Source organism: Aricia agestis, chromosome Z (genome assembly GCF_905147365.1).
Source record: "Aricia agestis chromosome Z, ilAriAges1.1, whole genome shotgun sequence".
In the NCBI taxonomy this organism is placed as follows: Eukaryota; Metazoa; Arthropoda; class Insecta; order Lepidoptera; family Lycaenidae; genus Aricia; species Aricia agestis.
In genome coordinates, this window is record NC_056428.1 from 21,333,587 (window position 1) to 21,360,029 (window position 26,443).

The 26,443-nt window shown below is 35.8% G+C and overlaps 1 protein-coding gene and 1 long non-coding RNA gene across 6 annotated transcripts in view; one reads left to right on the forward strand and one right to left on the reverse strand.

Annotated features, from left to right (window-relative positions):
- The first annotated feature begins 3,258 nt into the window (after positions 1-3,258).
- Positions 3,259-26,099, forward strand: LOC121738789. The gene is made up of 3 exons (XR_006037334.1): positions 3,259-3,306; positions 12,751-12,757; positions 26,089-26,099. It is a non-coding gene; the product is annotated as an uncharacterized LOC121738789 (long non-coding RNA).
- The window catches only part of LOC121738787 (serine/threonine-protein kinase OSR1-like), a 29,682-nt gene continuing 10,506 nt past the window's right edge, over positions 7,268-26,443 (reverse strand). For all 5 annotated transcript variants that reach the window (XM_042131031.1, XM_042131028.1, XM_042131026.1 and 2 more), the window contains 12 exons: positions 19,853-19,904; positions 17,245-17,428; positions 16,153-16,277; positions 15,821-15,914; positions 15,508-15,652; positions 13,754-13,919; positions 12,903-13,050; positions 12,134-12,336; positions 11,458-11,631; positions 11,162-11,235; positions 10,225-10,405; positions 7,268-8,156 (listed from right to left, as the gene is read on the reverse strand). In XM_042131031.1, coding sequence (XP_041986965.1) covers positions 8,079-8,156; positions 10,225-10,405; positions 11,162-11,235; positions 11,458-11,631; positions 12,134-12,336; positions 12,903-13,050; positions 13,754-13,919; positions 15,508-15,652; positions 15,821-15,914; positions 16,153-16,277; positions 17,245-17,428; positions 19,853-19,904 — 1,624 coding nt within the window. In that variant the 3' untranslated portion in view covers positions 7,268-8,078. The remainder of the gene's footprint in view (positions 8,157-10,224; positions 10,406-11,161; positions 11,236-11,457; positions 11,632-12,133; positions 12,337-12,902; positions 13,051-13,753; positions 13,920-15,507; positions 15,653-15,820; positions 15,915-16,152; positions 16,278-17,244; positions 17,429-19,852; positions 19,905-26,443) is intronic.

Consider the following 26,443-nt stretch of genomic DNA (forward strand, 5'->3'; position numbering starts at 1 on the left):
GTCCGCTACAAGGCATCAAGTTTCTATACAGCAAATAAAATTATCAGACCAAAAGTCCAGCTTTCGAATAAGTACTACTACTATTTATAAGTTCGTTTTCAACGCGACGTTGGCTCAAACACAGAGTTGAAAGCTTCCACCATTTGGTTTAAAAGGGCCTTTTTTCGCTTTTTCTTTATATGGGACAAGTCAGAAAATTAAATTACACAGTGGATAACTCGCGAAAAAGCCACCAGTTAATTTAGCAACATAATTTCTAAAGCAACAGCTATTTCAAACACCATAGGCAAAGTAAAGGAAAGTATAATATGACTGATGTTTGATGTTTTGGAGTAGGTACAGCGTTAATATTGTTAACAATTTGAAAGATAGCTTATGTATAATGGAATAAAGTTGTAATTCGAACATTATTAGATTTGACTCCAAGGCGCAAGGCCTTATTGTAATATCTTATATCTTTAAACGAGCAATTCTTGTAGACATATGTCGCAGCCAACTGGTTAAAATAGCCGTTCAATCAAACAACTAGCCCTTTGACTAAACAACGCCATTCAATGACACGTCTAGAATTTTAATTGAATATTTTAGTTGCTCAAAACATTCAATACTCCAGCTGATTAAAAGCAGCCGTTTGATTGAATTAGTTCAGTGCTCACCACCGCGGCGCTAGGTGCGTTTTGTATATGTCGCAGCCGACTGGATTAAACAGCCGTTCAATCAAACAGCTAGCCCTGACTGAACAACGCCATTCAATCACACGTCTAGCTTTTTTATTGAATATTTTAACGGCTCAAATCGTTCAACACTACAGTTGATTCAAAAGCCGCCGTCTAATTGAAGTAGTTCAGCGCGCACTGCTGCGGCGCTAGGTGCATTTTAGTTACAATATGGCGTCAACTAGCAGGTGTTTGTTGGTGTTTGTGGTTGTTTTTCGGAAAGAAAGTAGTTAATAAAAGTTACAAGTGTTATTAAAGAGACAAAAATGTGGAGGCACATACGAGTGAATTAAAATTTCAACAAATATTCGAGGAGAAATTACGGGATTATGAAATGGATGGACGCAGCCTCCCCCGAAAGGGGGGTTCGGGGGGCACAGCCCCCCGTCAAAACAAAAACAAACATAATCCAGAAAGTCCAAAAGTTGGTTAGAACTTAGACCACAACACAGAGGGAGCCGAGCGAGCGCAGCGAGCGTGCTGCGGCAGCAGCCGGCGACCGCCGTCAAATAAAAGGGGGTCTCGGGGGGCGCAGCCCCCCGCCAAAACAAAAACAAACCAGTTGGCTAAGCGTCGTCTAGCTGTAGTGTTGAACGTTGTAGTCAACAAGTCGGCTAAACGACGTATAGCCGTGTGATCGAATGGCGTTGTTCAGTCAAAGGGCTAACTGTTTGATTGAACGGCTATTTAAACCAGTCGGCTGCGACATATACAATATGGCGTCAGCTAGCCGGTGTTTTGTGATTGTATTAAAATATTTTTCGTATGTATACGTTACAAGTGTTATTAAAGTGACAGAAATTATGGAGACACATACGATTGACTCAAATTTAAACAAATATTTGAGAAGAAATTACGGGATTATGAAATGCATCACTAAAGTATTTATTGCAATTGTGTTCAAAATGAGTTAGAATACAATTTATTTTACTTGTTATTATAACGCTTGTATAAAATAACACTACACTAATACCTTAGATAATTTGCCATTTAACTAGTTAGCTAAGCGTCGTCTAGCTGTAGTGTTGAACGTTGCAGTCAACAAGTCGGCTAAACGACGTATAGCCGTGTGATTGAATGGCGTTGTTCAGTCAAAGGGTTTGATTGTTTGATTGAACGGCTATTTTAACCAGTGGATTGCGACATATTATGGGGGCCCCGAAACCCCCTATATACTAAATTTCATGAAAATCGTTGGAGCCGATTCCGAGATTCCAATTATATATGTATATATATATATATATATATATATATATATATATATATATATATATATATATATATATATATATATATGTTACGCTCAAAGACCGAAATCGCTCAATGAGCGAAAAAATGGCTCACAACGCGTTGTGGTCACAGTGAAACAGCCACGACGCGAAATCAGCGTCGTCGAGGTATTGAAGATTAGCGTACTACAAAATATTTTTTCTTTTACTTAATCACTGCATAACGTGTTTATCATTATTATTTATAAAATATCCATAACCGGCGCCAGACAGTCAGACAGTACTAATATTAGCACGGATATTATGGAACTATGGATATTTTCAAAAAATAATGAAAAACACGTTATGCAGTGATTAAGTAAAAGAAAAAATATTTTGTAGTACGCTAATCTTCAATACCTATGGACGATTAATCAATCAAGAACAAATCAAGAAAAACGAATAGCATATCAGCCACGAATTTCGCGTTATGGTCTTTTTGAGATTGCCAGAACGCGTCGTGGCCGTTTTCATTAGAGCCACTATATATATATATATATATATATATATATATATATATATATATATATATATATATATTTGTCGCTCTAGCGCCTAGCTGACTGTACTGACAAGTCAATACACGTTTTTATACGTAGCCATATTACATAATGGAGCCATATTTGAGTGGTCAAATGTATAAAAGTTACTGTTCTGTTATTGTACTAGACGTTCCGCGCGTAAATTAGGAATTTTACAAATTAGCCCACAAAAAACATATCCTGTGATTTACCCCGTTATTTCCACATTTTCCTCTGTTTCTTCCTATTTGTCTTAGCTCGATAATATATAGCCTATAGCCTTCCTCGATAAATGAGTTGTCTAATACTGAAATAATTTTTCATATCGGACCAGTAATTCCTGACATTGAAATTGAACAAGCAAACAAACTCTTCAGCTTTATAATATTAGTATAGATTATATTCGATGGTTACTGCCAACTCTGTGAGCCAATTGAGATTAGGCCAGCCTTGCTAGAATTAAAAACGGTTCTCAACCTTTAAGAAAAACTTCCAGTCTTAATATTACACATTCGTATATATTTGTAACTCTCAGTTATACTAGGAGCTGCTGAATTAATCGTTGACGTTATTTGAAAATTAAGTTATTAATTATATTATAATACCGGTGAGTTGCTTAAATACACAATACTAATACTTGTTTTATTCTACGAACAAAAAGTGAAAACAGAGTTTTGTGAAATAGAAAGGTAGGTTTTCAAAGCAAAAGTATCAACACATACATAAGAATCCCCACATCAACACATTCACTTTATAAATTAATGCATAGTTTTATATGTGTGTGTACAGCGAGGCGTAGTTGTGACATGATAAATCATTATATTACAGAGGAATTAAATAATTATAAAATTACAGTGCACCTATAAAATACATTATGTAATTATACAGATTGTTACCAAAATGTGCTAAGATTTGTACAACATTCAAATTTAATACATATTACGTCATACAAACATAGTATTTTAAAAGAAAAATTCGGAATATTTTAGGTAACACACTATATCAAATTAAAACAAATTAAAATATGAATCTTAATAAATAAATTCAAATACTTAAACAATAAATTGATCATTTGGAATATTTCTAAGCAATATTATGTGCAAACACAGACATAGATCAAGATAGATATTGCATGTCTTTCCATTTATATGAAAACGAGCGTGCCACTTTTTTTCTACCTACTGTGATGTTAACCGATGATAAGAAACGTATCTATTGTGTAGGCCAACGTTCGAATTTCTACAGCTCTATACGGCTCAATTAGACATTTTTTCCATCCGATAGACATCCGATTGACGTCCGATTCCTTAAACGTTGGAGTGCAGGCCGCAGACTAAAGAACAGACTTTCGAAAGACGAGCATTGCTCGTCGTTTGGGAACGCGATATGGCACGCGAAGTACATACACCTGTGGTATCTTTCTTGATATTATGTCTGTGTGTGCAAATCATAAATTATAAAAATATACAGAACATTTCGAATGGCAAAATAAAACATTTTGCTTAAAATCATTGCTAACCATAAATTTCCCTAATTTTACATTTCAAAGGTTATCTTTAGTACTTATTGCTAAGTTATGTGATAAAATTAAATATAATAAATGGAAGAAAGCGGGAGATTCGTAAGAAATGCAATGCGATCTAATGTGCTTATTTAAATACAATATTTTAACGACAAACTACAAAAGGATAACATACACAACAATTTTAGTAGTAAACATACTTCGTTTAAATTATAGGTCTACCAGGATCTGATGGCAAAGGATGACAGATTCTCAAAAAATATCCTTAATCATTGGATAACTTTTTATATTTGCATGTTTCACACACAGAATCAGCCGCTATAAGGACAAAAAAAGATCAAAATGTTTTATTCCAATTACCCCGGTATTGCTAGAGTAAATTTCTTTTTTCACTTTTTGCCATCAGATTCTGGTAGACCTATAATATTTTTATCCAAATACAAACAAAGCTCAGCGATTATTATTTTGTATAAATGTAATTAAATAAATATAAGAGATGGTGCATATTACATAATGCAAATGCATTAAAATGTATTGAAAAGGAGTATATTTATTATTAATTACTATCCGGCAAAATAGGGATAATGACAAGGTCAAAGATTAGCGAATTTTGTTAATAAAATAAAAAAATACGGTAAAAATAAGTGTTTCCAAAATTTCTGCTTGATAGCTTTTGCATTGTTTTTGTTATGCGCCTTCAAAGTTGGATATTCAAGTAAATTTTTTTTCAATTAAATTTCTTAATATTTGTATACGGTACCTTTCGATAACCTATGTAATTGAAAGCAACTTTTTTTATGAAACCACTTTCATAAACGCAATAATCAATATAGCTATCGGACAAAGTTCTCCCGCGATGCCTACAAGCAACCCTAAGGTGACGTCATAATCGAGTCGCATTTTGTATGAAGCATTTCGGGCAGTTCTATTTTAGGAGATGTTTGAATTGTCATATTATCTTGGTGAATTTTTAAGTTATCGGAGTCATTCTTTCACCGATGTTTCAATTTTTGAGAGGTTTTTTAACCTATAAGAAAAAAAAATAGTCATCATGCCTATTGTCTAATTTTTTAAGCAATAATGTGTTTATTTCGTAATTACAAAACTGAACTCTACTAGCTATTGGACAGATTTGATGTTGGTAACTTTTCGAGTTTTTGGTGAATTAGGACAGAGGGATTCTCAATTCGCCAATTGTTAAGCTATCGAGCTTATATCACTTATTGTGAGAAAGAGAAAGATTATAAAAATACATTATAGCGATATCAATAGCCGAATTTCTCCGTCTGTAGAAGTCGGACTATAGCAGAACTATTTGGGTTATGATTTGAGTGCCCTTTATGATTTTGAATCCTTTAAATTACTTTTTTGTAACAATTTTATATCCATTCACCAAAAGTGTAGTAATAAAGCTTTCGATTCAGCAACAAACGTATTTGATATATATAATTATTTAATTACTTAATTCATAATTGTAATTTATTGAGAATTTAACATAACCTCCTTACGCATGGGCGTACCGAGGGGGGGTGGGCAGGGGGGAGGGCAGCTGCCCCCCCCCTGGATCATGTTGACGTTCATACTAATTATATTATCTAGTACTTTTATCTATAAAAATTAAAAATTAAGAAAACGAATTTTTGCCATATGTTTGCAATACAATATTTTTACAACTAAAAATTATTAATTTTTTATTCTTTATAAACACCTAGCTTATAAAAAATCTGATTTGCCCCCCCCACCCCCTTTGCCCAGAGCCTGGGTAATTTGCCCCCCCAACAGGGCAGGGCCCTGAACCTGGGTACGCCCATGTCATTACGTTTTTGTAAAACCCTTTATTAAATTAGACTTAAGTAATGATCAAATGTCTCTGAGTCTATGATCAACAATGAAATTATTAGTCCACTAGAATTAAGCGACCCCTAAATAGAAGCTAGAATTCAAAAATGTTCCAAAAATATAATCTAAAATACATATTATTTAAATACAGATGTTTAGTAATTGTAGTTTTATGTAATACATAAGGCTAGATAGAAATACTTATTATTAGAATACTAGTGTTACTACATACTCGGCTACGGAAAAAAGACATTAATTCATGATATGTATCTACATTTCAAATAATGCTAGGCAGAAGATATGAACAAAGAGTAAAAGATAAATATATCTGCTTATATACTCAACAGAAATATTAATTTATAAGTCATTAATTAACATATCACAAGGACACTATTGACTCAGCAATGAAAAAATCGAAAAGTAATTTTTCGTTACTAACAAACTTTTTTTTCCTCTGCTTTCTTTGTGGTCTGTTTGGTTGAAAGAAAATTGTATTTTATGTATTTTTCGAACTTCTAATGTCTATATTCCGTAAGCCGAGAAAAGGTGTTCACAGATCTGACATAAAAACTACACATCTTTGGTTCGACGCACTTATCTAAGGTTAACACCAATTCCACATTATTGATATGACGTTGCCAGGCTTGTATTGTACTCGGCCAAAAAAATACACATCGACATTTAAAGAGATATTCGGTTACATAAGGCAGCCAATAAACTTGCAATAAAATTGAACAATTTATTTTACTATTGAAAGGCGGACGATGTTTAATATAAACCCTTAACCGTCAATAATATTGCACAATACGTGATATTGGGCAATAAAAATGATCTTTCTCACCATATTCATCTCTACTGTTCTATTAGTTAGCATAAAATAATGTCTGCTATAAAAAGCGGACGGACACTCTCTATTCGACGCTTCTATATTTTCAAAGCAGAAAATTATATTTAAATAATAGAACAATATAGATAATAGTCATAGCTGGGCACCGTTAATCATATAGTTAACTTCGCTAATCGTTAATCCGTTAATATGTGTAATATGGCCTTGTTATAACTTATATCATAGCGTTAGTGTACGTACAAAACCTGTTGGTTTAGGTTCTGGAAGTTAACAGGTTAGGGACAAAACAAAATACTTCTATAATTATTGTATTCTACCTAACTAAATTACACTGCACTCTTCATTATCAACATGCAAATGATTACTGACAGTAATTTATAATAACAATAAACAAATCACTCTTCACTACATTTTTCGCGCCGCACCGCGGTGACGGCCGTGCAGTAAATAGTAGGCATTGGAATAACGATTAACGGACTTCTGCATATTAACGGAAGTTAACGAGTCCGTTAATATTTTTAAAAAGAAATTAATCCGTTAATCAAAATGTTAACTTTGTTAATTAACGATTAACGGATTAACGAGTTAATGCCCAGCTATGATAATAATGAATATGCTTTGGCGAAAACATGACGCGTCGCTTCGACTCTGTCCCAGTATTAGTTGATCCTAATAATATGGCAAATTTATAACTATAGTACGGTCGCAGAGCGCTTAGAATTTTGTACTTAAACATTGGTATTTATCTCGTTCACAAGTTGAGAAAATCTTTCATACGATTAGATCGAGAAGCATTTCTTTTGGCCGGTACAGTAACAATTTCTGGTTGCTCATATAATAATAAAACATACGTCAAGCAAAGAATACTGCAATGGACATATTGTAATTAACTTCATTTAATGATTAGCTATTTAAAACCAGCTTCTGTTTTTATTCACACGAGTAGGCGAAACAAGACAATCAGACGAGACATGAAAATAAGTTTCTAAACATATACCCTCTTTCTAATTTACGTAGCTTATTTGAAATCCGTCTTAACTCTTAGTCATGCCACTTTTACAACGAGCCAGATAGCCCATCGCATAACATAAGCAGACCTTATATTCACAACGTAAATATTAGTAACAGGGTTAAACTTCGGGCATTTGAATCAAAAAAATTTACACTGTAGAATTCGCAAAGCATCGCACAACATTAAAATATAGTAAAATCGCAAATACAGGTTTATTTCATTCTCAAAGTGATTAAAACAGTATGATAGAAGCGGAATGCATCGAACGTCGATTTAAGACAATTTTGATACTAACAAGCCTATTCTAGCACCATTGAGAAAATAATAACAGTGACTATTAGGAGTAACTATATTTAGGAGTCAGCTATAGATATCTGAGCGAAGCCTATCAATGTTTTGTCGTCGAATTGTTCGTTTGTCGGCGCTGAATTCTGAAAATAAAAATGAATATGTTTAATACAAAGAATACTAAGTCTGGGACGATTTTAACAGAATAGGGAATATTAGGCAAAGGTCGGAGAAAAGGGCGCTACTAGCACATACGGTAAGGCTGCCTTCACATTAAGTCGCGAGTAGTGCGGCAGCTCTGCGACTGCTATACTAAAACGAGCCTCGTTTTAGTATGGAGCCGCGCGGCTGCCACGCGGCTCGCGACTTAATGTGAAAGCAGTCTAACAAAATAAATATTCCGACCAAAATCCGACATATTAGGGCCGGGACGACGTCGTGTCGTGTTTATGTGTCCCGGCCCTTAGTTGTTACACACGTCATATATCACAATATATTATTTACTGTATGTGTTAGAAGCACCCTCTGCTGCGATCTATGCGTAATATTCTCTATTAGATAGAATTCATAAACGGACCTCTGTTATTTGGTTGAATTATGTCGAGTTACTTGTGCTTTTTGGCTGTCGTAACCCGACAAAATTATAGGCCACCCACAACCTTAAATCTCTATACCGTCCGTTCTGCTGGGCGTTCACCAAGCTGAGTGCGGTCTGTACCATGACACAAACAGGAAAATGGCAGACCTATGTTATTTTGATTAGATTATGTGACGTTTTATTTTGTCATGTTACAGGCGTGATAAGTTGTCTGACCTTACCTGACCTAATAATAATGTAGTTTAGGGTTGCCAACCTTGTTTTTACAAACCACGTCTTAGTATTTTCACTCTCCTGGAACGTGAGACGTCCTAAATAGTTTTAGCCCCCGACAAAAAAAAGGTTTTATAAGGTTGACACATCTTAGATCTGTCTCTCCGTGTTAGGGTCCATTCAGACCGCAACGTGACGCGTAGATGCATTCCTAAATTTCTATTGAATTGACCATCCATAATAGTGCGCTTTTACGGGCAACTAAAATTGCTCAATTCCAGTCAATTCTCGTCAATTATGACGTCACGACTATATCTAGCAATTTGCGGCAACAAATAGCAATATTGCGCAATACAATTGCCTGGAATTTCCAAGCCCATCGGATATTCGTCAATTCGTATCTGCGACATTAAGTGATATGAAATATTTGTAGCAATTAGAAGCAATATCGCCGAAATAACTGCCGCAATTTATTGAAATTCCTCCATATTGCTCCACTAATTGCATCAGATCAGTCCATTCGTGTCGCCGAGCAATTATTGCTGGTGTAAGCGCATTTTACAAGTTTAGATTTAATTTACAGATTCTACACGTCGCGTTGCGGCCTGAATTAACCCTTAGGAGTGGGTTCTTTGCATTATGCATAAAAGCACCCAAAGGGCGTTTGTGCCCTACACGGAATTTTACCATCCGGCGCGGCGCGGCATCCCGATTTCCTACCATTTTTATATGGCAAACGTGAAAGTTATGAACGCCGGACGGTAAAATTCCGTGTAGTGCACAAACGCCCAAAGGGATGACAGTTCATTCGTTTGGATGATACTGTCAGCGCGCGAGTTGAACGCGGAGCCAGGAATGCGGTAGTGATGAACCTAATTAGAATTAATAATGTCGATATGTCGATATATTTCAAAATACGCTTTTACTTTAACATTTTAATTTTCGGAAAAAGAACAAGAAAGTAATTATTACACTTTTTATTAATACAAAATCATATGGACTCGTTTCAGTAATTATTCAAAACAACAATTACACGCGGCTGTAACTTGAATTTTGTTGAAACTCTTTTATACAATAATTTATTCTTTATTTTATTTAATTTATCAACAACTTTTTTTTATTTAAAATATTTTTGTTTCAACAAAATTAATTTAAAATTAATAGAAACGCGATAACGCACTACACGAATGATAGCTGTCAACAGTACTACACTGCAGCAGGCGTGCGAGACGCGGGGGGCGGTCGATGGGGGAGTTGCCCCCGCCCTTCGTCTCAGGCCCCTACTGCATTTAACTCACGCGCTAACAGTACATTTAACGATTTTTGCAACGATTTTTTGGTTGAAAGCTCGCACACTCGTAGGACCAGCTCGCCCGCTGTCACTATAGTGACACACTCACCAGGGGGAAGGTGACGGTGGGGGCGGTGTTCGCCAGCAGCTCGGCCAAGTGGGTGGCTATGGGGGCGGAGTCTCGCGGGTCCACCAGCCCCGCGCCGACCAGCTCGCCCGCTATGCCGGCGGCCGTGTCCTTGCCGGTTATGAAGTCGAAGCGGATGTCGTTCAGTTCGCCGCCAGAGTTCCTGCAATAAGAGGCAGTTTACATCAGGAGTGGGAAAGTTGCACTAGGGTATTTTTCCTGTAATGCGTGTTATTGCCCGCGAGCGGATCTGGTCCGCATGCAAGTTGCCCGCATAATTTTATAAATGTTTCTCCTGTCATGCGGGCAACACGCGCACGGAGTATTTGTCATCCACAGACGGACCAGATCCGCGCGCGGCTGACAGAACGCTTAACCACCACTATGATAATGGCAATTCACTGGGCCGGCCATATTAAATAAGAAGTAAACAACACGCATGACAAGAAAAGGACCATTAGCAAAGATTTAATATAGCATTAAGGACGCTATCACATTTTTTCACGAATATCAGCGATTTTCAGGTACCTTTTTAAAGAATTAGGAGTCACACTGCGAGAATATTTTGGTTTCAAATGATAATATATTCATCTCCACGTCTACACTATACAAATTTTATAGATGCATACAAAATTTTCATATAAATACGTTTTAACCACAGACATAGATCAAGATAGTAACCTCATGTGTATGTACCATCGAGGAAATTGATTCCTAAGCAGTTGACAGACCAACATCATTTGGTCGGATCATGTCAATTCAATGTTAATTGTGATCTGTCGGCTGGGTTTGACGTAACGCGACCAACGTATCTGCCTAGAAACTAATTTCTCTGATTGTACTTCGCGTGCCATATCGCGTTGCCAATCGGCACCTTCACTCTTAAACTTACCAGTAAAGAAAAAAACTTAATATTTACCTTAATCTTAATACCAAGTTAATAACAGGTGGATCTTCTTTCTGTTTTTGGTTACTCTTGGTGGCAATAGGCTCCTGAAAGAAATATATTGATTATGGTTTTATAGTAAACAACAAGGACATGGTTAGGTCATGTTCTTTCACACTTATAAAATCTTATATAAATCCAATTTCTGTTAAGTTGTAGGTAATAGAAAAAGTAAATATCTCAAGGAAGTCTCTCAATTTTTTTCTTTTGCATTTTAATAATGTCTTCTAGAAGCTTTTATGTTTTAATTTGTAATGCTTCAAACTCACATCCTCATTATCACTGCCGCTGGAGTCTGCTCGCTGGAGCTCGTTCATAGGTCTCCGGTCATCATTCTCCTCGTCTGAGCCAGCTTTGTCATCATCCTCCTCCTCGCTCCAAACCCACTCACCAGTCACTGTCCGGTGAAGTCTACCGGACGTACCTGGCTGCCGTTTGCTCGCCTATAAAAGATAATGTTAAACTAAGAAATTAAAAACAGCTGCTGATTAAAAACTCTCTTCAGAAATCTATCATGTCAACTTTAAAAAAAGTTGATCTAAATCAGTACAATACCAAGAGACCTCTAAGTGGGCTCCCAGACGACCAATTTTATTGTGCAATATTATTGGCCATCTAGGGTTGATATAAAACTTCTCTGTTTTCTTCAGAAGTTAACAATTTGACGATAGAAATGAAACAAGCAATTGAAGGACAGAGGAGACTGGTTATTTCTTTGTGGTGTGTGAAACTTTTAGGGTCGATTTATATGCGCCCGCGCGATAAAGCCGTTCGGCCGCCACACCACGAGATCACAAACAACTAAACAGTGGCTCCATCGCGCCGCTATTTAAATAAATCGTAACATACAATCGCTAGCGATCTCGATGTGCAGCGGCCAAACCGCTCGTTCGCGCGGTCGCGTATAAATCGAAACTTTACTACCAATTTGCCAATCTCACATACCTTATGAACTCTAGTCTCCATGCTAGGTCCGATAGCAACAAGCGTTTGCGTCAGGTACTTTTTATCTTTAGCCTTTTTGAAGAAGGGGTGCTTTAACAGTTCAGTGGCAGTAGGCCGCTTCGAAGGGTCCTTCTGTAGACAATCCACGATCATTTTCCTAAACGTTTTCCCATAGACTTTGTACTGTTCTTTCTCATCAGCTCCTAAAACAAATAAATAATATTGCTATGTAAAGGTTTCTGGGAATATTATTATCACTTCAGAATGTGTATATTATTATTAAAAATCAAAATTGCGAAACATATCTGTCTTCCTGTTTGTCACTGTGTCACAAAATACATACATAGTAACAAAACTCGTAAATAGAAAAATGAGCTTGTAAAAAGTCAGTCCTGTAGCTCTACCATGAGTCTAAAATCTATAGTATTTATAGATACTCGATACCGACTACGTAAATTTTTGGAACTAAAATCGCCATACTAAATATTTACGTAGTCGGTATCGAGTATCGATATATACTATAGCTTTAAACTTTGTAGAGCTACTGCGCCTGTTCTCTTGCCAGTGTGTCTCGTATCAATCATCCATCGCAATGGGTTATGAGAGTAAACAGAAAGTGCTCTTGTGCACTGCGCACACACTAGTGCACCAAGAAATTGCATAATTGGAGCAATGAAACCGTCCACCGCCACCGAAACCGGTGTGGCAATCACTATCATGTAGTGGATATTGACCTATCACTAGTTCCGTTCACATGTCATTAAAATACCTGTATCTAAATTTGGTGGATCATTCTGTAGTGTCAACATCAACACTTTCATAGGTGGGTATTTGTGGTAGGGTGCGGTGCCCGTGGCCATCTCTATAGCTGTTATCCCGAACGACCAGATGTCTGCTTTGAAATCGTACCCATGGTCCTGAAAAAAAACAAAATTTACATATTTAAACTTACTTACACAGAGTGCAACAAAACTAAGTGATAATCAAAAGAAATCAGAAGAACTATTTCAGCGCTGCTATTTTCGAAGTGGCTCTATTAAGAGGATACACCAGGGGCTAGAAAAATGAAAAAAAAAGTATGTGTAATATCTATAGCTGTCTCCCTTACCTCAAGCCTATACCGCAGAACGCGATAGAGACAACTGCAGAAAATCAACTATTTGTTGTCCCCTGATTCCTTCTCTAAAACTTAACCGATTTAAGTAAAAAGTACTTAAATCGGCATTAAAGATTAAAGAAAGGCTTGAACTGTGCTTCTGTGTTTTTTTTTGTATAATCTACCCAAATCTGTTTTCTGGATGTTTGAACACAGCGGAAAATCTGGCAATTTTTTTGGGTTTTTGAACGTTCATATCTTATTTAATAATTAAATTATGAAAAAAATAAAACATAGGGACATTGACATTTTACATTTTTTTCCTGAATGTCTACGGCCACTTATTAGTGGCGGCCTGCGCCTGATCTCTCGCCGGTCGTGTCGGTCTTCCGTCCCATTAGGTAATAAGAGTACTGGGCACACACTTGGGCACTATAAAATTATACCTTCGTTACTGGCCAGGTTTGAATACAACTGTCCACTGTCACAGAAACCGATGTGGGACTTATAATTATTATTATTACCTGTTCCATGACCTCCGGGGCCATCCAGCATGGGGTTCCAACAAATGTGTGCCTGACCTTCTGCCTGGACAGGTCTCTGCCTGTAGCCAGCCAGGCAGATACACCAAAGTCCGCTATTTGCACCGTACCATCCTCACCTAGTAATATGTTGCCAGCCTTTATATCCCTGGAATTTTATATGAATAAAGTTTACATCGCAGCCTCCTACTGTGTACAATTTCATTTACACAGAAAAAAGAGTTTAATAATTATTAGGACATATTAAATAAAATAACACATAACCATAGTTTTTGGCAATAGGAAGTATATAAAGAGGCAGTTTTATTGCTAAAAGCAGTTTCTTTTAGATTATCTAGAAGTTTAAATAATTCATAGTAATATTATGTTGAGAAGCGACAGCATTATTATATTAAGGGGAAATTAAGGAAACAATTAGTAGCCATAGGTCAATGTACGAATTTCTACATGTTACATGACCTTAATTATCATAACCTTAAATAGTTACTACTTTCCACAAATGTAAATATTGGAGTAACATATTTGATAAGTTTAGGCTTTGCATAAAATAAGATACTATATAAGATAAGGTAAGGTAGAATACAACATCACACGAAAATGTATGCATCCCAATGGGGTTAATCAATAATACACAAGCAATATCCACTAAAATGTAGGATGTATTCGCTCTTTCTTTTAGAATAACATATTAACATTCATTCAATATTATAATGTTCGCTTACTTTGTATCTTTGTTTTTTTGTATTGCTTTTTCAATTTCCTTCGCCAATTGTATAAGTAAATTACTTGATTACAAGGTTTTATATACAGTAGCACAAAAACCAAAATCAAAATTTTAATTATTTACAAAATATATTTGTAGACACAAAATATATATATATATATTTTCGCATTGCATATTTAGTAAATTTTTATTCAGTTTAAACACACATGAAAAACATATTAATATATTGCAAGCAAGAAATAAAATTCTTATTTAAAATTTTGTTGCTTTGCCATTCATCACATTTTCATACGAAAATGTATACTTTGTAGACTGTATTATGAAATAGTACCTGAATGACCGAGCTTTGCTCTGTATAGCAAACACTCATTGACTTCGTGTTACTTAATAAGGCCATCTGCTGGTCGTTAAAACAATTAGTTGCTAACAAAATAGTATTATTATTCGCCAATAGATGTCAGGAAGAGTCATATTTTTCAGTTTATCAATTAACGATAAAACACGAATAAAAAGACATTTTCTGAAAATGATTCCTAGCTAGATCGATTTATCGCCCCCGAAACCCCCTATATACTAAATTTCATGAAAATCGTTGGAGCCGATTCCGAGATTCCAATTATATATATATATAATATATACAAGACAAGAATTGCTCATTTAAAGATATAAGATACATGAATGTAGTCACTAGTCATGTATATTTCATAATACAGAGTATATTTTAGAGCTAAAACAGGTTCTACTCGATAAAAAATTCAATTTAAATATATTCAATATAAAAATGCAAATTCATTTAGAAATGTATACTGCATGGCATATATTTCAATTTATAAATCGTTCTTCAATATCTGGAAGGTAAGGTTCTTTGCTATTAATTTATAAAAGGAAGGAATTTTTTTATTACCTACTATATAGACGTGCCAGCATGTCAAGCCAAGTTTAAGCAAAATAATTTTGTATTATGATGATAATAATTAATCAACTGCTTACAAACATAGAAACAGTAAAATACCTGTGTATTTGACCGTTGCTGTGGAAATATTCTAAGCCCTTCAAAACTTCCTTTAAGACGGTAGCAATGGTCGCCTCATCAAAAACACCGTGCCTGCAGTTTGTTACTCTCATCTTATGTTTAATCACATCTAAGAGGCTTCCTCCTGAAAATTGTAAACATAATATCAGAACTATACATCCTTTGTCGAAAAAACACATTTTTTATGAATCTGAATTCTTTTTGCATGAACTATTATACATCCCGTTAGCCTTTAGGCTAGGTTAGGGACAACTTAAAAGTATCTTTCCAATATTAAAAGTTAAATATTTACCTTCTAACAACCTAAGGACTAACCACAGCTCATCGTTGACAACAAAACTGGTGTAGTATGTCACTACATTTGTATGGTTGCAGCTCGACATAGCCTGAAAAATTAAAGTTTAATTATTTTTATAAACAAACTAGTACTTAACTGAGTTTATGGATGTTGAAACAAAATCTATAAAAATTCTTCTGGATTTTTATCCTGTTTGCTAGGTCCCTGAACTAATTTGTCTTTAGTTCAATCATAGTATGTTAAAAACACATTCAATCATTTTATTAAAGACATAACTACCGACAAATTCACTTTTGCTACAAATGAATGAATATTATGAAAGTTACCTGTATTTCTTTTAATAACTCGTCCATGGAAGTATTCCATTTTTCTAAGTTAATTCTCTTAATGGCACATTTTTCATTTCTTGGCTTGCACAATGCAGAATACACAACAGCCGTGGCTCCGACTCCTAAAAATTTTAAGTAAATTTAATTTTTTTGACACTATAACATACTAATGAAAAATTGTTAAATTTGTAATTTATAAGTTGCTGTTGGCAATAATATCACAGAGTATGTACTATCAGAGAAGTTGATTCCTAAGCAGGTGGTGGACCTAAGTAATTTGGTCGAGTTAAGTCAAACCCATCCGATCGATCACAGCTAACATTGAATTGACATAAACCGACCACATGACGTAGGTCCGTCAACTGCATAGGAATCAATTTCCTCAATGGTACAAGTAAATAATAATACTATAAGCGACAGTAAAAAGTTGTTCCAAAATCCATGGTAGTGTTGACATGCTTGAGTAGATTTTGAAATGAATTTTCAGTGTAGATGAGATACCATAGAAGCTGTAGTTTTTAGAGCAACTACATTTTACAGCTCAGAATACTCTTAATGCATAGCAGCTGTTTATAAGTAAACATGACTGAAATACCAATTACCAGCCCAGTTATAGTAGTTATGCTGAAATTAACGATCCAATTTTAGAGACGCATCTGAGCCACTAAGTACATACTTAGTACTTAAATGAGAATTGAGTTGTAAAATAATGATATAATTGGCAAAATAGGTCTTGTTAGCTTCTTGTGAGGTATTACGAGTGTGCTTATTGCAATGTTTACATTTCACATTCCTTTACATAGACTGTCAATACGTAAAATATATGACAAGTAATTTTTAAATGAAATAGCTAGAAACCATCTGTGATATTCTTTGGTTTTAACGTTTATGCATTAATTAAATTATTCGGGACCTATCAATACAATTTAACAAAAATTCGCAAGAATCAAGATGACATCTAATTATGGATTTGACAGATGTGTTATGGGTTTTTAGCCCAAAAAGTAATTAAAACAATAAATAAAAGCCTAAAATTTCATGTGTACTTAGTGTTTTTGATATTATTAATATGAAACATCAATTACTTACCGATAACATCGCGTAATTCATAATCTTCTTGGCTATTGGGCCACGGAGTTAATGTATTTGCGGAGGTCGCCATTTTGCGTGAGAATAAATTTCCGATACTACCGGGCGAAGTATTCAGAGAGCATGCGGCCCGCACATATGACGATAATGCAGATAATCGACGATCGCATGCCCCGGGTGGTTTCTTTAAAGTTTAAATTAAATAGACATTAAAATAAAATAAATGTTACTACAACTCGGGCGAATTAACATGACACCTGGTTCAATTGACGTTTCTCTTAAGTACTGAGTGCAAAAAAAGTTTTTTTATTTTAAGTTATTTCAAAAAAAAATTACGTTACCGGAACTAGTTATTTTTATAGGGCTACACTAACCACAGTATTAACCAAGTACGAGTTGGACTCGCCCAAGGGTTCCCCAGCAGGAATACGAGGTTTATGGATGCGTCCGATAATTTGTATCTAGCTTCATATTAATATATTCCGTGAGTAGCTAATTCATACCACAGACGCACGGCAATGTTCAAACGTTAATACGAATAACAAAAACTTAACAAATTTAACGTTCAAACGTAACAACTAACAAATAACACAACAAAACTCAACAAAAATCCAAAAACAATAACCATTAACTACTAACAAATAACTCCGAAACGCAAACTCAATAACACACGTGTAACGGTAACAGATATAATATGCTAACGCTACTGGACGCGTACGACGAGAGCGGGGTGCTGCGCGGGGAAGCGAGGGAGGGGTAAAATTTAAGCCAGGTGTCAAGTTAACTCGCCCGAGTTGTACATATGATTCATTTTGATAAGACTGCAGTCTGCAATTATTTACTATTTAAAGTTTAAACAATTAAAACGTGTTTTTTGGCTCGGCGAAAATTATGCGAAATTATACCATTCAAACTTTCAAAGCAAACAGATTTTGCAACGAGCTTTTAGAACAAAATAAAATTAGTTTACATTTTGCAATAATATTTTTATTGATTTTATGGCAACATTAAATTTTAAAAGGATTTTCCGTATAAATTCTTAGCTCTTGTAGAACTTAAGTACATGAAAAAAAATGCACCGGAACCGGATCCAGGAAAAATAACGAGTTTTGAAATATTTGGCTTTTTTGCTCTTTCTAACAAAGATAATGTAATTGTATACTTACTAAACCTACTGGCTTTCGGTGCCAGCCTACTGGCTTTCGGTGCATCGCGGCAGTAACCAAAAGTGATAATTTTAGATTTTAACATTTTAGATGTATTTTATCACTTTTTAACATTTATTTTATTTATTTTTAACTTAAATTATGTTATTTTATGGGTCTATTGCCTGAATTAAACGATTATTTATTTTTATTATTTAAACTCCACTCGGGCTAACTTGTCGCAAGCGGTCATTGACACCCTGTCAAAAACTTGTCATTTTTCATATAAACCGTTATGCGGGCGCCAGACATGTGATCAAATACGCAAATTCGCCAAGTGTGGCACTGACATTTGCCTATTTGTGCAAAGTTATTGTTGGCATTTTCCTATTTGTGCAAGGTTTGCTCAAACTTTGAAGCCCATGTCTGGCGCCGGCTTTAGCACAGTATAGCATATTAGTGGGATATGTCATATTGCTATACCGTGCCGTTAGCCCCAGTGGAGTATACCAACATATATACTACGTAACAACAGGTAGGCACTTGGAATTTTCACAGAGGCCTTAATTATATGTGTATGATGTAAATCTTACTTTTTGGTAAGATTTACTTAGAACACTTCATTATTTATCCAAAATCACTATATTAAGTTTCCCATTGAAATACTTTAGGTAAATTATGAATTGAAATCACACATCATCCAGTCTATAAACATGCGGTTTTAGTATAAATAGCGAGGAATTCCCTCGATTACCTATGGATCCCATCATGAAGTTACCTTTTTTATGAACATGGTACCAAATTAGGATTAAACCCGACACAATAGCGTTAAAATTTTGAAAATCGGTCCACAAACGGCGAAGAGATCGTTGAACATACAAAAATATAATTATATATAAACAGACGAACTTAATGTAACCTCCTCCTTTGTGGAAGTCGGTTAAAAAAATACATATAAATAATCAGCCAAGTGCGAGTCGGACTCGCGCACGAAGAGTTCCGTACCGCTGCATAGCAAAAATAGGCCAACAATTATTGTGATTTTGTATGGGAGTCCCCCTTAAATTTTTATTTTATATTAATATTATTATTGATTATTAATGTACACATATAATTAAGGCCTTTGTGAAAATTCCAAGTGCCTACCTGTTGCCGTTATTGATAAAGAGTAAAAAGAGCCAAAAAAAACCAGTCACGGGACTGTTAGCGGGACTCGATATTTTTCAAAACTTTGAATGCCTATAAAATCAAAACTACTAAGTAGGTATTTTTGACTACCTACAACAAAAACTAGTGTATTTGTATTACATACAGGCTTTACTGCAACAAAATTTCAAGCAATTGGTACTACTAATAAGTATATATTCTGTGCCATGACTGTGATCTCGCGGTGCAGCGGTCAAACCGCTCGTCCGCGCGGACACATATAAATCGAACCTTATATTATTATAATAAATAATTACCTGACGAAAGACACCACTGAGCCCTGGAGGCATTATATCCGGACGAAGGTTCCTGGAACAAAAATTACATTTATTTTGCGACAAAAATTATCCTATAATGTCCTGTTCAAAATTAACCTATGAATTTCTCAAATTATGTCCATAGTCCAACCAAAAACAATTTCATCGAAATCATTTCATTGCGTGAAGACGTAACCAGAGGGGCGTAGGCCGTGGTCGGTGTGGGCCACCACCTGCGGCCTCGCGATCGGTCGGTCTAAAGGGGCCTTGCGCCCTTGTCCGGTGTACTACGAGGATTTTTGTATGATTTACACCCTTGATTCCCAAAGTGGTCCAGCCGGGCTAGCACGGCCACCAGTAGAAATGCGAAAGTATGGACAAACTTTGGACATAAACTTAAGGTCCGTTCCGATCTTTACCGCGGCTAATCTTCCCACTTTATGACAGACATAAGCGAGCGATATTTGTCATACAGTAGAAATATATTATTTTTAGGACTATAGTCTATCATAAAGTGGCATTTTAATTGAATTTTTCGGAACGAAAAAAGATCGGAACTTCACCTTAAGTTTATCTCCACAGCTTGTCTATACTATCGCATTTCTACTGGTGACCGTGCTAGCCCGGCAGGTGGACCCCCAGGGGTCCACGAGAGCCTGACAGGGGTCTACGCTGGCGTGGAAAAAAATGGGGATCCACAAGTTGTTAACGGGGGTCTATAAAAATGTATTAGGTGACCCGACTTGACTTCTCCTATACATAGGCAGCCAATGTCATAAGAAGGTCAGAAATTGTTTGCCGCGCTGCCAGCATCAGCACAGCGACTGTTAAATAATCAAAGCCCACGGAATAGCAAGATAGTATTGTTTATAGGTTAGTATAGTTTGGGAAACTCTGATTTACACCGTTTCTCCCTCTCAACAACATTCGTACTCTTCCGTCATCCATCAGGGGCCTCGCAAAATATATTATCTCGCCCACATCAAATTTAGGTATCGCCCCGCCACTGGATATAACGTACAGACAGACTTACACACGTAAATAATCTAATTTATAAAATTCTCGTGTCACAGTTTTCGTTGCCATACTCCTCCGAAACGGCTTGACCGATTCTCATGAAATTTTGTGAGCATATTGAGTAGGTCTGAGAATCGGCCAACATCTATTTTTCATACTAAAAATTATTTATATGGCAAAACAACATTTGCCGGGACAGCTAGTATTATTATATTACTAGCTGTTGCCCGCGACTTCGTCCACGTGGACTTTAGTTTATACTCGTAGTTGTTCCCGTACATCGATTGAATCGTTTACGCGCAAATCAAAAAAGTATATTTTGTGGGAACCGCACATTTTTCCGGGACAAAAACATTCCTTGTCGCAGATTCAAATTAGTATCTCCAATCTCCATGCCAAATTTCATCAAAATAGATTAAATAGTTTAGGCCAGGGCTTCCCTAACTATGCGTCGCGACGCCCCTGGGCGTCGCAACATTGTCAACACAACCAAATCGAGTAAACGCCTCGCCCATTATGTCTTTCATTTCAGAAGCTATGCTCAGAAAAGCAAGCGCACCCTTCACTTTAGCTATCCTTGCTGGCTTATGCTGGTGTTTTGATTTGGTCATTATCTTAATATATATATTTCTTGTGTGCGTGTGTATGTGACTGAACTCCTCCTAAACGACTGGACCAATTTTGATGAAATTTTTTGTGTGTGTTCGTGGAGATTCGAGAATGGTTTAGATTTACAGTTTGGTCTACTGGAAAATGTTTTTTCAATTAATTTCTTATTTATAAGGAGTTGTTGATTTTGGAATGTTTTACATTAGATCCGGCGGACGGCGCTATCATCGCATTCAATATTATTCTATTTCAATTTTAGTTTGTCCTGACAGATGGTGCTACGATTAATTTGAAAAAAAATTTGTTATTCAATTCATGTGCTGATTAAAATATTAAATAAATAACACATAGGCTACAATTTTAACCGACTTTCAAAATGGGGGAGGTGTTATGTTCGTTTTCTTATATTCAACGATTACTCCGCCGTTTGTTAACCGATTTTCAAAATTTTTCTTTTGGTATATAGGGTATCATCCCAATTTGGTATTATATTCAGAAAAGTGGTGATCTGATGAAGGATCCATAAGTAATCGAGGGAACTCCTCAAAACTTATAGGGAAACATATGGTGACTTCGGTTTCGTGAGAAGTATTCTAAGCATATGCTACCAACAAGTAAGATTTTGCACCGAGATATACCTGGTATACCGTGGTTCGGAAGGTGCTGAGAGAATTCCTGATTCTTTATAGATACAAGTTTGGGAGTTTCGGCGTTGTTTTAAGAACAGAAAGCATATGCTACTATGCAAATTACATTCTTCATCATCATCATCATCTGATGATGATGATGATGTAGTGATGATTCACTACCATATTATAGCATTTCATAGTCTTTTAGATCGAGACTCGAGTTTGTCAAGCGATAATTAAAAAAAAATCTATATCTACCTAATATTATAAACCTGAAGAGTATGTTTGCTTGAACGCGTCAATCTCAGAAACTACAGGTCCGATTTAAAAACTTATCTCAGTGTTAGATAGATCATTTATCGAGTAAGACTCATCATTTATCGAGAAGGTTATATTATATTATTACTCTAAGACTAATACGACAGAAGAAACTCAGGAAAATGTGGGAAAAACGGGGGAAATATTTTTTATGGGAAAATGTACCTACGGATTCTGTAAAATTTCTAATTTACGCGGGCGAAGCCGCGCGGGACATCTAGTTTCCTAATAAAAATATGAACGTCCAAATAGTGTTTTATGATAACCTATGTTGGGTAGGCTAGTTCTAAAATTAGAAAGTATTCTTGGGGGTTGGGTTGAGGGGCGCCGTAAAGAAATGGCAAAGTCCCAAGGGCGTCACAGTACAAATAAGTTTGGGAAGCCCTGGTTTAGGCGATAATCATAAAAGTTTATTGTGCGGGAACCGTACATTTTCCGGGACAAAATTAGTATTCATTGTCCTTTCCCGAGACTCAAAGTATCTCCATACCAAATTCCATCAAAATAGATTGAATAGTTTACACACAAATCATAAAAGTATATTGTGCAGTAACCGTACATTTTTCCGGGACAAAATGTATCCTATGTTCGTTTTCGCTACTCAAAGTATCTTTATACCAAATTTCAGCAAAATAGGTCCAGCCGTTTACGCATGAAGTCGTGACCACGCGAAATATAACGTTCCACGCAGCTTCGCCCGCGTAAATTAGATATTTCACAGACAAATTAGTCCCCAAAAAACAGCCTATGATCCTTCACGTGGTCTACTTCTTATTTGTGCCAAATAACATAAAACATTGCTCCAGTATTTCGTGAGATAAGCCCTTTCAAATAATTTCCCCCGTTTTTTCCACTCTTTCCTCTATTTCTTCGCTTTTATTAGTTTTAGCGTGATAAAATATTACCTATAGCCTCCTTCAATAAATGGGCTATCTAACACTGAAAGAATTTTTCAAATTGGACCAGTAGTTCCTGATATTAGCGCGTTCAAATAAGCCCTTTCAAAAATTTTCCCCCGTTTCTTCCACACTTTTCTCTATTTCTTCGCACCTATTAGATTTAGCGTAATAAAATGTAGCTTATAGCCTTTCTCAATAAATGGGATATCTAATACTGAAATAATATTTCAAATCGGACCAGTAGTTCCTGAGATTAGCGCGTTCAAATAAGCCCTTTCAATTAATTTCACCCCGTTTTTTCCACACTTTCCTCTATTTCTTCGCTCCTATTAGTCTTAGCGTAATAAAATATAGCCTATAGTCTTCCTCGATAAATGGACTATCTAACACTGAAAGAATTTTTCAAATCGGACCAGTAGTTCCTGAGATTAGCGCGTTCAAACAAACAAACAAACAAACAAACTCTTCCGCTTTATAATATTAGTATAGATAAGTATAGATTATGTTTAATGGAAAGAGGGGAGGCCTTTGCCCAGCAGTGGGACACCATCGGCTATTTATTATTATTATTATTTATATAATAACTAGCTGTTGCCCGCGACTTCGTCCGCGAGGACTTTAGTTTATAGTTGTTCCCGTACATCGATTGAGTCGCTTACGCGCAAATCAGAAAAGTATTTATTTATTTATTTTTATAAATTCTTTATTTGCATTATAAAACAATATAAAATAACAAAAACAACATTAGGCAAGAAACAGCAAATAGGCGGCCTTACCGCTTTCAGCGGTTTCTTCCAGGCAAAATATATTAAAGCACAAACCAATAGGTGTGATAGTTTTTCCGTAAAGTGTACCACAAAATGTAAAGGTTGTGGGATAAACTATGGCTCGCTTCGCTCGCCCTAATAAATCGGTGTTTCGTCTCTTGATTTCAACCATAGGAGATGATAGCAGAACAGATACAGCTACTGCCGTATATTCCGTATCGATTATACGGCCCCCAAAGCCACAGGGCCATCGTAAGCAAAAATTAATAGTAACTCTTCATTATTAAAGGTGAAAAAGCAACCTTACTTTAGGTACTAACAACCAAACTCATATTACGGGGCCCCACCAGGCACAATGGCACGCTACGCTTCTGTAGCCATAGAATTAGAACGTAGCAGAACGAGATTTAATGGAAACGATTGAGCAACGATGTGAGAGTTTATAATTGAGGTCAGGTTAATAAATGAAACCGGTGACCTTAGGTTGGCCAATTAATTGCACTCATCAGCAGCAGCTCAGCCCGAGGTGGGACAAGTCCCCCTATGAGTTATGCTTGGTTTCTGAAGTTTCTTTAGCAGAAGTTTTATAAACAATATATTATTTACTGTCGCTTTTGATTGGCTAGTGTAAAAAAATCGGCAGAGTGCGATCGACGGAGCCGTACCGTTATAAAGCGAAAGCTGCCAAAAAATCACGTTTGTTGTAAGTATAGCCCCCCTTAAATTTTAATTTTATTTACTTAGTTTTTAGTATTTGTTATAGCGGCATCAGAAACACACAATCTGTGAATTTCTCAGAAGTCTAGCTATAGTTGTTCTTGAGATACAGCCTGGAGACAGACAGACGGACGGACGGCCGAAAAGACGGACAGAATTCGAAGTCCCGTAATAGGGTCACGTTTTTACCCTTTGGGTGCGGAACCCTAAGAATTAATCAATCCGCTACTGAAAATATAAAGTCATGTTAAATAAACTCAGAAAGGCATTAAAAATGCTGATGTTGGCTCAGAAATTCTCAAAATATTGTAATTTATAATGTGTGAATCCCTTGTTCAAGGTTTTTTTTCAAAGATTCAAAGACGGTAGTTCGCTGTCAAAGAAGCAGCACTGAAAACTTGCGAATCTAATTTTGAATTGAAAAGTTCAGCTCAAAACACTTTAAGCGCAAACAAAAAAATTATAAGACCTCTGTTTTAGTCGGGGGTTAAAAAATTATTATTATAAGTATTGAATACTTTACAACTCGTCTACTTATAAACCTTTTCATTAAAATGGTCCATTAAATATTCTGCTATATCTCTTTCGGTCTTCGTATGAATGAAGGAAAAGACAAACGATTCACAAGACTCTGATGAAGTCAGGGCAAGACGAATTAATTAAAAAATCGGACAAGTGCTAGTCGGACTCGCGCACACGAAGGGTTCCGTACCGTTATAGAGCAAAAATACGCCAAAATTTGTGTTTTTTTATATAGGTCCTTAATTTTTTATTTTATTTAATAATATTATTATTAATTATATTTAAGTACCTAGGTACTCATATCATTTCAAGTTCCTAACTGTTGTCACTTTCTATCACCGTTCTTGAGATACAGCCTGGAGACAGACAACGAAGTCTTAGTAATAGGGTCCCGTTTTTACCCTTTAAGTACGGAACCCTAATAATTTGTTTGTCTTTGTTACAAGAATTATAAATCCGTTGTTAAGTTGGTAATTTTGAAGTATAGTGTTTTCGTTAATTAAGCGTTCGGCGAAAATAAAACGGAGATAGAGATTATCCTGGTGTTACCCGATCCTAATATTACTAATGAAATTTCTTTGTTGGCAATAGTATGGATATGCCCCGAATATATCCGAATAATAATAATGATAACTATATTAATATGACGCAGGTCCTTGCGCTGAGTTTCGTTAAACGCAATATTTCTATCACAAAAACTATCGTATGAAATTTCACACTAGATTTAATCTAAATCAGTTCAGCCGTTTGGGCATGAGAGATAACAGACAGAGAGAGACAGAAAGACGTACTCGTCTTTCTGTCGATGTAAGAAATGGATCGAATCGAACAGCACGATGTTGCATAAAAATATTAGAATTAGGTACTCCTAATTCTAATATTTTTATGCAACATCGTGCTGTTCGATTCGATCCATTTCTTCTTTTATTGGCCTACCTACTATCTATCCTACCTATTTTACACCTGACATTAGGTTTTGGTTGTAGTAAAAACAGAGTGTAAAGACTTATAACTAGCAACCAGGGTGTGTATGGTTATTAAGATAAACGTAATCCAAGCTGACAGGCTGATTATAAATTATAATATTATGATAATATGGTTTCACAAAAGCTA